The 14,997-nt window shown below is 42.8% G+C and overlaps 1 protein-coding gene across 4 annotated transcripts in view; it reads right to left on the reverse strand.

Annotated features, from left to right (window-relative positions):
- Window positions 1-11,176: 11,176 nt before the first annotated feature.
- The window catches only part of NIPAL3 (NIPA like domain containing 3), a 48,669-nt gene continuing 44,848 nt past the window's right edge, over window positions 11,177-14,997 (reverse strand). For 2 of the 4 annotated variants that reach the window (XM_040424490.1, XM_040424491.1), the window contains exon 12: window positions 11,664-11,851. In XM_040424490.1, the coding sequence (XP_040280424.1) occupies window positions 11,664-11,851 (188 nt within the window). Of the gene's footprint in view, window positions 11,852-14,997 lie in introns of all 4 variants that reach the window. The other 2 variants (XM_040424494.1, XM_040424492.1) reach the window with 2 other exon arrangements.

Genomic DNA, 14,997 nt, shown 5'->3' on the forward strand with positions numbered 1-14,997 from the left:
GGCGTTCAAGGAGACGAGGTCTTTGAAGACGTTTTTTGTTTTTGAAGCCCTTCAGTCTCAGATGCCGTCTGATGGTTATGGGGCTGCAGTCAGCATGGACAGCCAATTGGATCCTCCGTCTCAGTGCTGATGAAATTTTTTTGGGTCTTCCACTTGACTTTTTTGTTCCATAACCCTCAGGATCATTTAAGAAATTCCAAATGACTGTCTTACTGCGTCCCACCTCAGCAGCGATGGCGCGCTGTGAGAGACCCTGCTTATGCAGTTCAACAACCCGACCACGTTCAAAAAGGGAGAGTTTTTTTGCCTTTGCCATCACAACGTGTGACTACCTGACAGAAAATGACAATGAATCCACATCTTTGCACAGATTTGGCCTTTTAAAGGCATGTGGTCCTAAAATTTTGATCAGCTAAAAAACAGCCTGTTTCAGTTTAATAGTTTTTTTCAATTAATTGAATGCTCAAAAAATGTTTTGTCTCACTCTCATTTCTTCTTGTTGCATGTTGAAGCTCTACTTGGAACCTTGTTAAGATCCAACAATGTAAAATATGATTTTTTTGCCATTTTTCAAGTGGTCTTAAACTTTTGATCAGGACTGTACCAACTTGATTTGGGTGTAAAAGGGACCCTGATACTATAATTGATTGTTTTAAATGTGTTTTTGTTCTTTGTATCCATTTGTCAGGAGAGTTGTTTTCCTCAACCAAATTTATTTTCATAATGTTATGTAAAAGTAAAAAAAAAAAATTTACTTACAGTTTTCAATAACAAACAAAAAATTAAAGGTGTTGCCTGAGTTGATTAATGATCTTTAATTCTACCACACCCTTTGGCTGTAGCTACTTGGCCACAGATCTCTGTGTGTCAGTGCAGCCACTGAACTGAATGGTATCACAGAACAACTCCCAAGTAAATGCACCCATGACTCCAGGATCGGCAGAATTTCATTTTTGATGGGTGTTGTGGGCAAGATCACTGTGTTGCCCCAGCTTTTTCAGCCCTGTATCTCTGGTCCACCTCCTACTGATTGTATGTACAGGTTTATGGCGCTTGACAACTGGCATCAGGAGCACATTCGACAACTCTGCACATGGGATACAACACCAACATCAGATCTTATTAAAGGGGTTGTCCACTTTTAACTATTGATTACCTTTCCTCAAGATAGGTCATGAATATTAGACCGGTGGGGGTCTGACTCCTGGCACCCCATGATCAGCTGTTTAACCACCTCAGCTCCTCTAACTTAAACCCCCTTAATGACCAGACCACTTTTTACAATTCTGCACTACACTACTTTCACGGTTTATTGCTCGGTCATACAACTTACCACCCAAATGAATTTTACCTCCTTTTCTTCTCACTAATAGAGCTTTCATTTGGTGGTATTTCATTGCTGCTAACATTTTTACTTTTTTTTGTTATTAATCGAAATTGACCAAAATTTTTGCAAAAAAATGAAATTTTTCACTTTCTGTTGTAAAATTTTTCAAATAAAACTACATTTCTATATAAATTTTTCTCTAAATTTATTGTTCTACATGTCTTTGATAAAAAAAAAATGCAATAAGTGTATATTTATTGGTTTGGGTAAAAGTTATAGCGTTTACAAACTGTGGTGCAAAATAATTAATTTACGCACTTTGACTTTCTGAGCACCTGTCATGTGTTCTGAGGTTCTACAATGCCCAGACAGTAGAAACACCCCACAAATGACCCCATTTCGGAAAGTAGACACCCTAAGGTATTCGCTGATGGGCATAGTGAGTTCATGGAAGTTTTTATTTTTTGTCACAAGTTAGCGGAAAAAGATTTATTATTATTATTTTTATTTTTTTCTTACAAAGTCTCATATTCCACTAACTTGTGACAAAAAATTAAATTTTACATGAACTCGCCATGCCCCTCATGAAATACCTTGGGGTCTTTTCTTTCCAAAATGCGGTCACTTGTGGGGTATTTATACTGCCCTGCCATTTTAGGGGACCTAAAGCGTGAGAAGTAGTTTGGAATCCAAATGCGTAAAAAATGCCCTGTGAAAACGTAAAAGATACTCATTGGAATTTGGGCCCCTTTGCGCACCTAGGCTGCAAAAAAGTGTCACACATGTGGTATCGCCGTACTCAGGAGAAGTAGGGCAATGTGTTTTGGGGTGTATTTTTACATATACCCATGCTGGGTGAGATAAATATCTCTGTAAAAGACAACTTTTCCCATTTTTTTTTATACAAAGTTGTCATTTTACAGAGATATTTCTCTCACCCAGCATGGGTATATGTAAAAATACACCCCAAAACACATTGCCCTACTTCTCCTGAGTACGGCGATACCACATGTGTGACACTTTTTTGCAGCCTAGGTGTGCAAAGGGGCCCAAATTCCAATGAGTACCTTTTAGGAGGGCATTTTTAGACATTTGGATTCCAGACTTCTTCTCACGCTTTAGGGCCCCTAAAATGCCAGGGCAGTATAAATACCCCACATGTGACCCCATTTTGGAAAGAAGACACCCCAAAGTATTCTGTGAGGGGCATGGCGAGTTCATAGAAGATTTTTTTTTTTTTGGCACAAGTTAGCCGACATTTTTTTTTTTTTCTCACAAAGTCTCCCTTTCCACTAACTTGGGACAAAAAGTTCAATCTTTCATGGACTCAATATGCCCCTCAGTGAATACCTTGGGGTGTCTTCTTTCCAAAATGGGGTCATTTTTAGGGTGTTTGTACTGCCCTGGCATTTGAGGGTCTCCACAATCATTACATTTCTGTCACTGCAGTGGGGCGGACTGAAAGCAAGTATGCGCACAAGATCAGGCCTGATCGGGCGAACACTGCGTTTTTTGTAGAGCCTAAGGTGACCCTAATGTACTGATATAGATCTGATTGCGATCAGTCTTGATCACATACAGATACTATATAGTACTAGTGCTGATTAGCGACAGCGATGACGCTAATCAGCGACTAATCAGTGACTGCGGTGCGCGCTAACTACCTAACAAGTGGCTAACTAACTGGCGGTAATAAGGGACCCTTAGGCCCCATTCACACGTCCGCAATTCTGTTCCACATTTTGCGGAACGGAATTGCGGACCCATTCATTTCTATGGGGACAGACGTTGTCCCGCTCGGATCCGGAATTGCGGATCTGCACTTCCGGGTCCGCACTTCCGTTCCGTAAAAATATAGAATATGTCCTATTCTTGTCCGCAATTGCGGACAAGAAAAGGCATTTTGTATATAGATCTGGCAATGTGCGGATCCGCAAAATGCGGAAAGCACATTGCCGGTGTCCGTGTTTTGCGGATCCGCATAATACATACGGATGTCTGAATGGAGCCTTATAGGGGGGTGATCAGGGAGTCTATATGGGGTGATCAGGGGTTAATAAGTGACGGGGGGGGTGTAGTGTAGTGTGGTGCTACTTACAGAGCTGCCTGTGTCCTCTGGTGGTCGATCCAAGCAAAAGGGACCACCAGAGGACCAGGTAGCAGGTATATCAGACGCTGTTAACAAAACAGCGTCTGATATACCTTTCTGGGGTTAAAAAAAAAAATCGCATCTACAGCCTGCCAGCGAATGATCGCCGCTGGCAGGCTGTAGATCAGCTTGTTTACTATGCGGTCCTGTGAACGCGCGTTCACAGGAAGTCTCGCAAGATGACGCGCTGATGCGTCAAGGAGGAATAAACCGGCCGCCCTCAGGACGCATCTCTGCGTTAGGCGGTCGGGAGCTGGTTAAAGAGAAAGCAGCCCTGCTGTCTCTGCTCTGTTTATCTGCTTGCCACAGCAATTGCAGTGGTGAGCAGGTGTAATTACAAGTATGGCGTCCCCACTTACTTCTATGGGACAGCTGTGTCTGTTCAAGTGAATACTACAGAGCCTTCCCATAGAAGTGAATGGGGACGCCATACTACACCAATTCACCGCTGCTATTGCTGTAGCGAGCAGGTAAACAGAGCAGAGAAGGCAGTGTTGCTTTCTCTTCAAACAGCTGATCGGCAGGGGTGCCGGGAGTCAGACCTCTGGCGATCTGATATTGATGACCTATCCTGAGGATAGTTCATCAATAGTAAAAAGCAGACATCTCCTTTAAATCTGTCTAAAACAAACATGTGGTTAAAAAGTTAGACTATGCAAAACAAGGCAAGCATCTGGGCCATTGTAGTCACCCATATGCCCTTTACCAGTGTGAATGACTCCTTCATAATTCGGGCTTCCCTGAGATGAGATTTGTGTCAAAAGTAGAACTATATTCTCTGTATTATAACTAGAAAAAGCTGAAAGCAATAAGAAAGACTATTTTGTGGCTTTTCAAAGCCAGAATTCTGGAGGATAGGGTTTGATCAATTCTCCCCCATTGAATTAAAGGGAGTCTGTCAGCAGGAAATTCAATGATAAACCAGGCCCACTGTCTTGTAGAACTAACGCAGCTTAATGTAATGATACCTGTCACTTCACAATCCTTTGCTTCATTTTGGTGAAAAATAACTTTTACTCTGCATGCAAAGTATTCCGTGCCCCCTAGCTCCTACTGGTTCCTCTGCCAGCCCCTACTTGAATGGCAGGGCTAGGTTCCTGAATAGTCAGGATTTTTAGACAAACAGAGCTCTGATCCCTATAAGAATTCAGGAGCTGTATAGATGAAATGAAATTATAGTTGTATCTTCTGTGTTTTCTCTGTCATGAGCACCAGGCACTTGAGTAGTAGAAAATGCAAAATTGCAAAATTTGCAGCATCTGTCAGTGTGAAAAAGAAGCGTTAGATACTACTGTTATCTTCTGTTATAAAAAAAAACACCCATTTTGGGCAAAATACAAAATTTGCGGCGTTTGCTGCATCTGTCATTGTTAAATACAAGCTTGAAATACAGCAATAATTTTCTGGGTTTTAAAAAAGCACCCTTTTTGGCAATACCCTCCATCTGGGGCCTATGCAGCATTAGTCAGTGTGAAATTTAAGCTTAAAATACTGCAATAATTTTCTGGATTTTAAAAAACACCCTTTTTGGTCAAAATACTAAATTTTACAACTCTTGCTGCATCTGTCAGTGTGAAATACAAGCGTTAGATACTACTGATATATTCTGTTAATCAAAAAACACCCATTTTGGGTGTTTCACCCAGAGAGAAATGTCAGTGACTCCACACAGAGCACTGAACGATAAGTCTGATGAAGACAACACCATTATTTACCTTATTTCTGAAGAAAACGTTAGTCTAGAGACCACAGGCCGAACTCTTAGGGCCCAGTGTAACAACATATAGTTACAATCAGCTGAACATTTGTGAACTTGCAGATAGGGATGAGTGAATCGACTTCAGATGCTTCATCCGCAGTCGATTCGCATAAAACTTTGTTGTAATACTGTACGGAGCAGGAGCTCCGTACAGTATTAGAATGTATTGGCTCAGATGAGCCGAAGTTATTACTTCGCGAGGTCTCGTAACTTTGTGAATTATTACTGTAAAAAACCTTGATACCAAACTCTGGTTCGGTTCCAAAGTACCACTTCGAACCGAACCCAAGTCCGGTATCAAGGTTTTTTTACAGTAATAATTAATTCACTCGTGAGACTTCGCAAAGTAATAAATCCGGCTCATCGGAGCCAATACATTCTCTACAAAATACATACAATTTGCTTTAATAACCTGGAGCACATAAATCACTAAAGTACTCCAAAGTGTAGAGTAAATAATGATAGGGCAAGATAAATAATTGCTCAGCATAAAAATTAATGTGGTGTAACCAGGCACAAGTTACATAAAAGAACAGGGCTAAATTACAAATAGTGAAGGGAGGGCAAGAGGAAAGAAAGATAGTTAATAAAAACTGTAAAGAAGAGATGAACGCAAAAAGAGCCCCAGAATGTACCAAACTTGGACTACTTAAGGCCCTATTACACGCACAGATTATTGTTAAGATGATAGCTAATGAACCGTTAACGATGATGGTAGTTTAATACTGCCGCCTATTACCCGATAAACAAGGGTAATCGAGATCTTTTAACATGTTAAAAAAATCCTGGTTTGCCACTTGTAATAGGCGCTCTGCTGCTGGCAAACAATGAGACAGTATAGGGACGAGTGATACATTAGCGATCTCTCGACCCTATACTGAGGAGCAGATCACTGCATGTAGTAGCAGCAGTCTCCTCCTCTAGCGAGCAGGCGATTAACGAAACACTTCCCTTCTGACAATCGTCTGCTCTATCTGCCCGTGTAATCGGGCCTTTACTTTCAATATGAACAATGAGTGAAATAAAAATAATGGCAGTAAGAGATGAATTACTGAATGAAACAACTGAAATGTAGTTGTTCATTGAGACCCTGAGGGGACACTGTTTTCAACCTAAAGATCCGTTGAGCCTCGTGCTGAAGGATAACTCGATCCCACTTACCAAGCGCTGTGAAGGGTGGACAATTTTAATACCCATAACCCTAATACAGCGTGCCCTCCCTTCACTTTGGCGCTATAGTTTTTTAGTTTTGTTCATGTTATGTTTTAATATATGCCCTTATTTTTGGATATTTTTGAGGTGCAGTGTGTTTTGTATTTGGGGAGTGTTTATACATTTTGGACTGATGGAGTCATGCACTACCTGTGATACAACTGGATTAGCTTAAGGACTCATGCACAACATATTTTTTTATTCTGTGTCCATTCCGGTTTTTTTTTGCGGTCCTTATGCAGAGCCATTCACTTTAATGGGGCTGCAAAAAAAAATATGGAAATGACTCCGTGTGCATTCCGTGTCTGTATGACCGCATGCCTGTTCTGCAAAAAAAAAAATAGAACGTCCCAAAATACAGAATGCACGCGGCCAGAATCCGTGTTTTCTGGATCGGCAATTTTGGGACCACAAAACATCCATGGTCGTGTGCATGAGCCCTTACTGTGTTTTGGGTGCAACCTATGTAAATTTGCAAGCATATGGCAGATTTCTCTGAAATATGGCGACTACATATACCTATAGTTTGTCCTCAGCTTAGTTCACAATGCTGCAAGTAAACTGTGCTCCAGCACAAGGCGACTTCTCCTCTGGGGATTGCGAGTTTGGCTCTTCTGTTTTTGGTGTTGTCCACTTATTTTATTCCAGGGGCCATAACTTTTTTACTTTTCTGTTCACATTGCCATATGGCGGCTGTTTTTTTTTGTATTTTTAATGGCATCATTTAATTCACTATATCTTTTATTGAAAAACGGGGGGAAAAAAATGTGAGGTAAAAGAAAAAACCCTCAAATTTAGCATTGTTTTTACATTGTTCACTCTTTGCTAAAAATGACGTGACTATTCTGCTGTTAGTATGTTGACAGCGATTCCAACTTTGTATAGTTTTTGTTTCAGTACTTTACAGACAGTTTGCTAGTGCAGGCTTGGTCCCTACACAAGGCCCCAGGCTGCCATAACAATCGATCAGATGACCATGATTTTGCTGTGAAGGACAATTGAACGACAGAGGAGCTCCCCCCTCTGTTTAACTACCCAGATGTCACAGTTGCTATTGGCTGTAGCATTTGATTTAATGACTCTCTCCAGTCCCAGTTATTGTGGGTATTAGCTATATTACACAGCTTCTTGTGCACCAACGACATGCAATTATGTTGTGGTGTACATAGGAGTTAAAGGGGTTGTCTGGCCTAGGAGAAAACTTAAAGAGGACCATTCACCGATTATGACATTGTGAACTAAGTATACATACATGGAGAGCGGCGCCCCGGGATTCTCACTGCACTTACTATTATCCCTGGGCACTGCTCCGCTCTCCTGCTATGTCCTCCGGTCACAAAGTTATGGTAGGCGGAGATTTCAGTCACTAAGTTATGGTAGGCGGAGTCTGCCCTTGTTCTGCTGTAGCGCTGGACAATCGCAGCGCAGAGCTCACAGCCTGGGAGAAACAGCAGGAGATGAGCGCTGCGCTTCCATGTGTCCCCTCCCTGTTCCTCTGATAGGCTGCCAGCACTAGGCCGGCAGCCTATCAGAGACCGGTGCAGGCGGTGCGATGACGTCATCGCGCCGCCTGAGCCAGCGAGGGACACAGGCCGGAAGAGGCCTGCATCGCATCCTGGAGGAGGTAAGTAAGTATAAGTTTATTATATGTAAAAATGTCAATACTGGCACATAAGGGGGGCTGCTGGGCTGGCACAGACATGAGGGGGGCTACTGGCACATGATAGGGGGGCTACTGGCACATGATAGGGGGGCACTCAGGCTACTGGCACATGATGGTGGGGGGATCTTATTACTGGCACATGATTGGGGGGCATCTATGGGGGCACATCTTACTGGCACATGATATGGGGGCACATCTTACTGGTACATGATTGGGGGGCATCTATGGGGGCACTTATTACTGGCACATGATATGGGGGCACATCTTACTGGTACATGATTGGGGGGCATCTATTGGGGCACTTATTACTGGCACATTATTGGGTGGCACTATAGGGACATCTACAGAGGCTAAAAATAAGGGGTATTTTATATGGGGGCTCTGTATAGGGGCATTTTATACTGGGAGGGAAGGAAGGGGCCAGCGAGGGACACAGGCCAGAAGAGGCCTGCATCGCATCCGGGAGGAGGTAAGTAAGTATAAGTTTATTATATGTAAAAATGACAATACTGGCACATAAGGGGGCTGCTGGGCTGGCACAGACATAAGGGGGGCTGCTGGCACATGATAGGGGGGCATCTATGGGGGCACATCTTACTGGCACATGATATGGGGGCATCTATTGGGGCACTTATTACTGGCACATTATTGGGTGGCACTATAGGGACATCTACAGAGGCTAAAAAGAAGGGGTATTTTATATGGGGGCTCTGTATAGGGGCATTTTATACTGGGAGGGAAGGAAGGGGCCAGGCCAGGCTGCGCTGCCCATGTGTGGACTAGGGCGGCGGCGGCACTGGCAGCCTGGCTGTCACTGGCAATTTTACTTGCATCCCTGTTCTCTAAAGGGGCGGTTTTAGGGGGCGGTCCTGGGGGGGGGTGGGGGGGGGGCAGGGGAGGGGGGGGGGGGTGAGTTCCACCACCTTTTCTCTGAGAAAAAAAGCCCTGGGTACATGTGCTTGAAAGGTACATCTCCAGCAGTGCCATTCCTTTTAAGCACATGTGATTGCTGAAGGCAATGACGAGGACCAACCAACTTCCGGTTCAGCAGAGACCCAAAGCTGCTGGGAAAGGAGCCGTGGCGCAGGAATAGCGGCAGTATGTTATTTGGGTACAAGTTACTAGAACAGGTGGGAGTTATGTCCCATGACAAATGTGCTGCTGGTATACATGTAGGCCATTTTGAAGGAACTACCTCTTGCTCATTAGTACCAGATGTGAAGAGGGGGTTAAGACCAGAACTGTTTAGGCTTTCATGATGCACTAAGCATTGGGGTACAGAGAGCTTTTTCATCACATATATTTTTTTTGTTTTTGGGAGGTGGGATGAGAAAAAAACTGAAATGTTATTGCTTTTTGTGTTAAAATATTGTAAAACTAGAAAACAAAAATGCTTGATTTGAATAAAGATTCATAATAACATGCAGCAGGACTCTTCACCAAATTACGCCGCGTACCAGACCTTGAGACCACACGGGACGCCGATGTGAGTCCAAACGGCGAAGTAAGGACGATTGCCTATTTCTACCCTGCACAAGAAGAGGGGTAATGTACTCTGCCCCACGGGGCTGCGTGTTTATCTATACATCAAAACCACATTGCGCATAGAAATGCAGCGCGGTCCAATTCACAGACCAACACTGTATCACACCCACCTGAGTGTCATTGCTGGACTCTGACTATCCATCTGGGACCAAGCCCATGTTCCGATCAGGAGCTAATGTCCGCACCCACACTTGCGGATACCATTGGTATTTTTTTTAATGGTTTGTTCATATGTCTATGTTTTTTTTAACTATTAGGTGTCACTATATGCATGCATAGTTTTATGTCAGTTTTACAATAAATGTGGTTATCCATAGCTCACATCAGTGTTCCCAGATAATTGAGTGCCCTCCAGTCGTATACACAATTATGTAACTTCACCTCCTCCCTTAGGCCTCTTTCACACTAGCGTGATGGATTGGCTCCGGATGCGTTCAGTGAAACTCGCACCATTTTGCAAACAAGTTCCGTCAGTTTTGTCTGCAATTGCGTTCAGTTTTTTCCATGCGGATTCAATGAGTTTTTCACGCGTGATATAAAAACAGAAGGTTTACAAACAACATCTCTTAGCAACCATCAGTGAAAAACGCATTGCATCCGCACTTGCTTGTGGATGCAATGCGTTTTTCACTGAAGCCCCATTCACTTCTATGGGGCCAGGGCTGCGTGAAAAACGCAGAATATAGAACATGCTGCGTTTTTCATGCAACGCAGAACTCTATGTCAAACCCCTATCAAACCTCAGATCAAACTTCCATGCCAGAACCCTATGAGAACTACATGTCAGACCCCCATCAGACCTCAGATCAGACTTCCATGCCAGACCCCATCAGGCCTCAGATTAGACCTCCGGCGCTGTCACCTGACTGCACGCAGTGTTGGGTCCTAGTGCGTGCACTGCATCCTGACACTGTACCTGGTCAGGACCAGCAGTGCAGCACGGCCCCAGAGAAGAAGACAAGGTAGGGCGAGTACCGGCACCGCTCATAGCGTTTCGCCCACTTCCAGCGCCTAATAGATACTAGTGAGAGCTTTCATAATGGAAACGCTCACTAGTATTCACTTTAAAAGACGCACTGCCATTTTTCCCCCATTTTCGGTCTAAAAATACAGTAATTATTTTTGTATAGAAATAATAACCTTCAGAACCTAAAACACATCTTTTACAGCATAAAATGTTCTTTAATATTACTTTCACTTAACACTTTTTAATTTTGTCCAAAAGATGAAAACAAAATATAAGTTAAAGGACTGCTAAAGTTTATACATAAATCTTAGGGTACTTTCACACTAGCGTTTTTCTTTTCCGGCATAGAGTTCCGTCCTAGGGGCTCAATACTGGAAAAGAACTGATCAAGCATATCCCCATGCATTCTGAATGGAGAGCAATCCGTTCAGAATGTCTTCAGTTCAGTCTTTTTGACTGTTCAGGACGGAGATAATATCGCAGCATGCTGTGGTTTTATCTCCGACCAAAAAAACTGAACACATGCCTGAATGCCGGATCTGGCATTTTTTTCCATAGGAATGTAGTCGTGCCGCAATGCCGGATCTGTCCTTCCGGTCTGCGCATCCACCGGTAAAAATGTGACATAAATAAATAACAGAGCAGTTTCTCAGGATGACAAACGGAGAGACGGATCCGTTCTTGCAATGCATTTGTAAGACGGATCCGCATCCGGATCTGTCTACAAATGCTTTCCGCTTGCATGCAGATTGACGGATCCGGCAGGCAGTTCCGGCGACGGAACTGCTTGCCGCATCACTCTGCCGCAAGTGTGAAAGTAGCCTAATCAAAGTAGGTAATACGATTTCATTGGAAACAATCCACGAGGTAGAGCTAAACAGAACTCACAACCTGCCACGTAGCGACGACTTCCAATGTGAGAAATAAAAATAAGCTGAGTATCTGACATGAGGGTTGACATTCTGTATATACACGGGGGACAAGAGAAAGGCCTCATTTATACAGTAGTACATTTTTGTCCAGTCTTTTAGGTAATGAAGCCTATTCACTCTTATTGTGTTCCAGGACCTTATAAGACTGTGCCGGTGATGCTTCTTCTGATACAACAGGAAGAGTGGCTGCCGTATAGAGTTCTGACAAACTGTCATTGCTTTGCAAGGCTCCATAGGAAAACGAGCTTCCAAAATCAGGTTGGATTGTGCTACCATCATCGTGCATGTTGTTCACCCCTACAATAAAGAATGATTCATTAGATATCATGGTGCATAAATCCTTTCCACAGCTGCATGCCTGCTCTTGTGCAGTAGGAACCTGACGACATTAGTATGCACAGGACAAATTGTCACTTTATGTTAAAAATAACAGATTTATGTACTACACAAGCCACATTTTTACAGAATCTGGGCCTGGATTTGGCAGCCAGTTCCAGAAAATCAAGAGCTGTTGTGTGCATATACTGTAAAAGCTTGATGGTAGCGCCCTTGGCTGACTGTCTAGGACTATTTCCATCGTCCCGTAGAAATGAATGGAGGGCAGCTGCGCATGCGAGTGCGCCCTCCATCACTTTCGAGGCTCCGCTCTCGGTGTAAGTGCGGGTCCCAGACCTATCAGACAATGGGGGCATATCCTAACGATATGCCCCCGTTGTCTCAGATGGGAATACCCCTTTAAGTCACGCCTATTTGTGAGTGACGCGTAAAAAGTGTTATTTAGTATAAATGTGGCAGCTTTTCATCAACAGATCTGCGCCAATGCTGTGGATTCATTTCTTGATCTGTTTTTCAGCTATCCAAGTCTATTTCTGATGCAGAATAAGATAATTCTAGCCGTCTGCTGCTGTGTCTAGGGGAAGTTCAGGAAAACTCTTCATAACGTGTTTCATGTATAAATAAAAGAGATGAATAGCATTCTGCCTGTTTTGGGCACTGAATTGTTCTCGCACACGCCACTATAGGGTGTGTCAGCAGTGCAGAGATCAACCCCGGGCTACACTGTCCAGAAGACAATGCACTTGAAATCCCGGGCTGCACAATCCCACTTCAGTCTGCTTATCCCCTCTCAGGATACCTTCTAGCAATGACATGCCACACATCCCGTACATGGACCACGTGATGTTAGTTGGATGACAGCGCATTCTTTGTTACCCACACATGCGCTGTTGAGAAAGAGAGCTAGAAGTAGCCCTTGTATGTGACATATACAGGTGAAACTCGAAAAATTTGAATATCGTGCAAAGTTCATTTATTTCAGTAATGCAACTTAAAAGGTGAAACTAACATATGAGATAGACTCATTACATGCAAAGCGAGATATTTCAAGCCTTTATTTGGTATAATTTGGATGATTATGGCTTATAGCTTATGAAACCCCAAAGTCACAATCTCAGGTCCCCTTTGCTCAGGGGGTATGGATTAATTAGCTGACTAGAGTGTGACACTTTGAGCCTAGAATATTGGACCTTTTCACAAAATTCAAATTTTAAGCTGAATTAATGCAATTCCTTTTAATTTGAATTACTGAAATAAATGGACTTTTGCACAATATTCAAATTTTTCAAGTTTCACCTGTATATTGGGCGGACACACAATCCACATATAAGGTCCCATGTTGCAGTCAAAATTGGAATGAAACTATGCTAAATTTATAGGTCAGATGTACCAACCACTGTGATAAATCTGGTGCCGTTTAAGTACGAGGTCCGACAGCTAGCCAGTATTAGCTTTCTAGTTCCCTGTTGTCTCCTCAATTAGTGGCAAGAATACCACAGTTCAAAATTTTCTCAGAGTTTCAGAAGCGCGGACAAATTTTTGGCTCAGAGAGAATTCTGGCATAAATATGGCACAGGATTTAACATATTCCAAATTTATAAAGGTCTATGCATCAGACTAGTAAATGTGTCTAACATTGTAACTGTGATTCATATTCTTAGACAGTGCAAAGTGCAACACTGTTAGTAAATCTGCCCCACTGTGTTATATGGCGTGTGATATACAGCGCAGTCATAAAACCACCTGGCAAAATGGTAAGTTTAAAGCCATTCTAATTAATCTTCTTATACATAAAATGTAAGCTTCCGAAAACCCATTTTCCGAATTTTTTCTAATCATGACCTATTCTCAGAATAGGTCATCAGTATCTCCGACAATCAGCTGCTTGAGAAGGCACCAGCTCTCCGGTGAGCGCCACAGCCTTCTCCGTGCTCACCAAGCACAGCGCTCTACATAGTATAGTGGCTGTGCTTGGTATTGCAGCTCAGCCCCATTCACTTCTATGGGGCTGAGCTGCACCTAGGCCACGTGACCGATGAACGTGTCATCATTTGGCCAAGGAAAGCTGCAAGAAGGCCATGGCGCTACCCCGAGCGCCGCTGCCTTCTTGAACAGCTGATCAGCGGTGGTCCCGGATGTTGGCCCCCCACTGATCAGACACTGATGACCTATCCGGAGAGTAGGTCATCAGTAGTGAAATCTTGGAAAACCCCTTTAAATCTTAGGCTTTGTAGGAAAACAGAGCTCTAATCTTAAATCAACACACTATTTAGGATTTATGTTATGAAAATATAGCGATGGTGTTCAACAGTGGACTTAACCACCTCAGCCCCTAGGGCTTAAACACCCCGAAAGACCAGGCCACTTTTTACACTTCTGACCTACACTACTTTCACCATTTATTGCTCGGTCATGCAACTTACCACCCAAATGAATTTTACCTCCTTTTCTTCTCACTAATAGAGCTTTCATTTGGTGGTATTTCATTGCTGCTGACATTTTTACTTTTTTTGTTATTAATCGAAATTTAACGATTTTTTTGCAAAAAAATGACATTTTTCACTTTCAGTTGTAAAATTTTGCAAAAAAAACGAGATCCATATATAAATTTTGCTCTAAATTTATTGTTCTACATGTCTTTGGTAAAAAAAAAATGGTTTGGGTAAAAGTTATAGCGTTTACAAACTATGGTACAAAAATGTGAATTTCCGCTTTTTGAAGCAGCTCTGACTTTCTGAGCACCTGTCATGTTTCCTGAGGTTCTACAATGCCCAGACAGTAGAAAAACCCCACAAATGACCCCATTTCGGAAAGTAGACACCCTAAGGTATTCGCTGATGGGCATAGTGAGTTCATAGAACTTTTTATTTTTTGTCACAAGTTAGCGGAACATGATGATTTTTTTTTTTTTTTTTCTTACAAAGTCTCATATTGCACTAACTTGTGACAAAAAATAAAAACTTCCATGAACTCACTATGCCCATCAGCGAATACCTTGGGATGTCTTCTTTCCAAAATGGGGTCATTTGTGGGGTAGTTATACTGCCCTGGCATTCTAGGGGCCCAAATGTGTGGTAAGGAGTTTGAAATCAAATTCTGTAATAAAT

Source organism: Bufo bufo, chromosome 3 (genome assembly GCF_905171765.1).
Source record: "Bufo bufo chromosome 3, aBufBuf1.1, whole genome shotgun sequence".
NCBI lineage: Eukaryota > Metazoa > Chordata > Amphibia > Anura > Bufonidae > Bufo > Bufo bufo.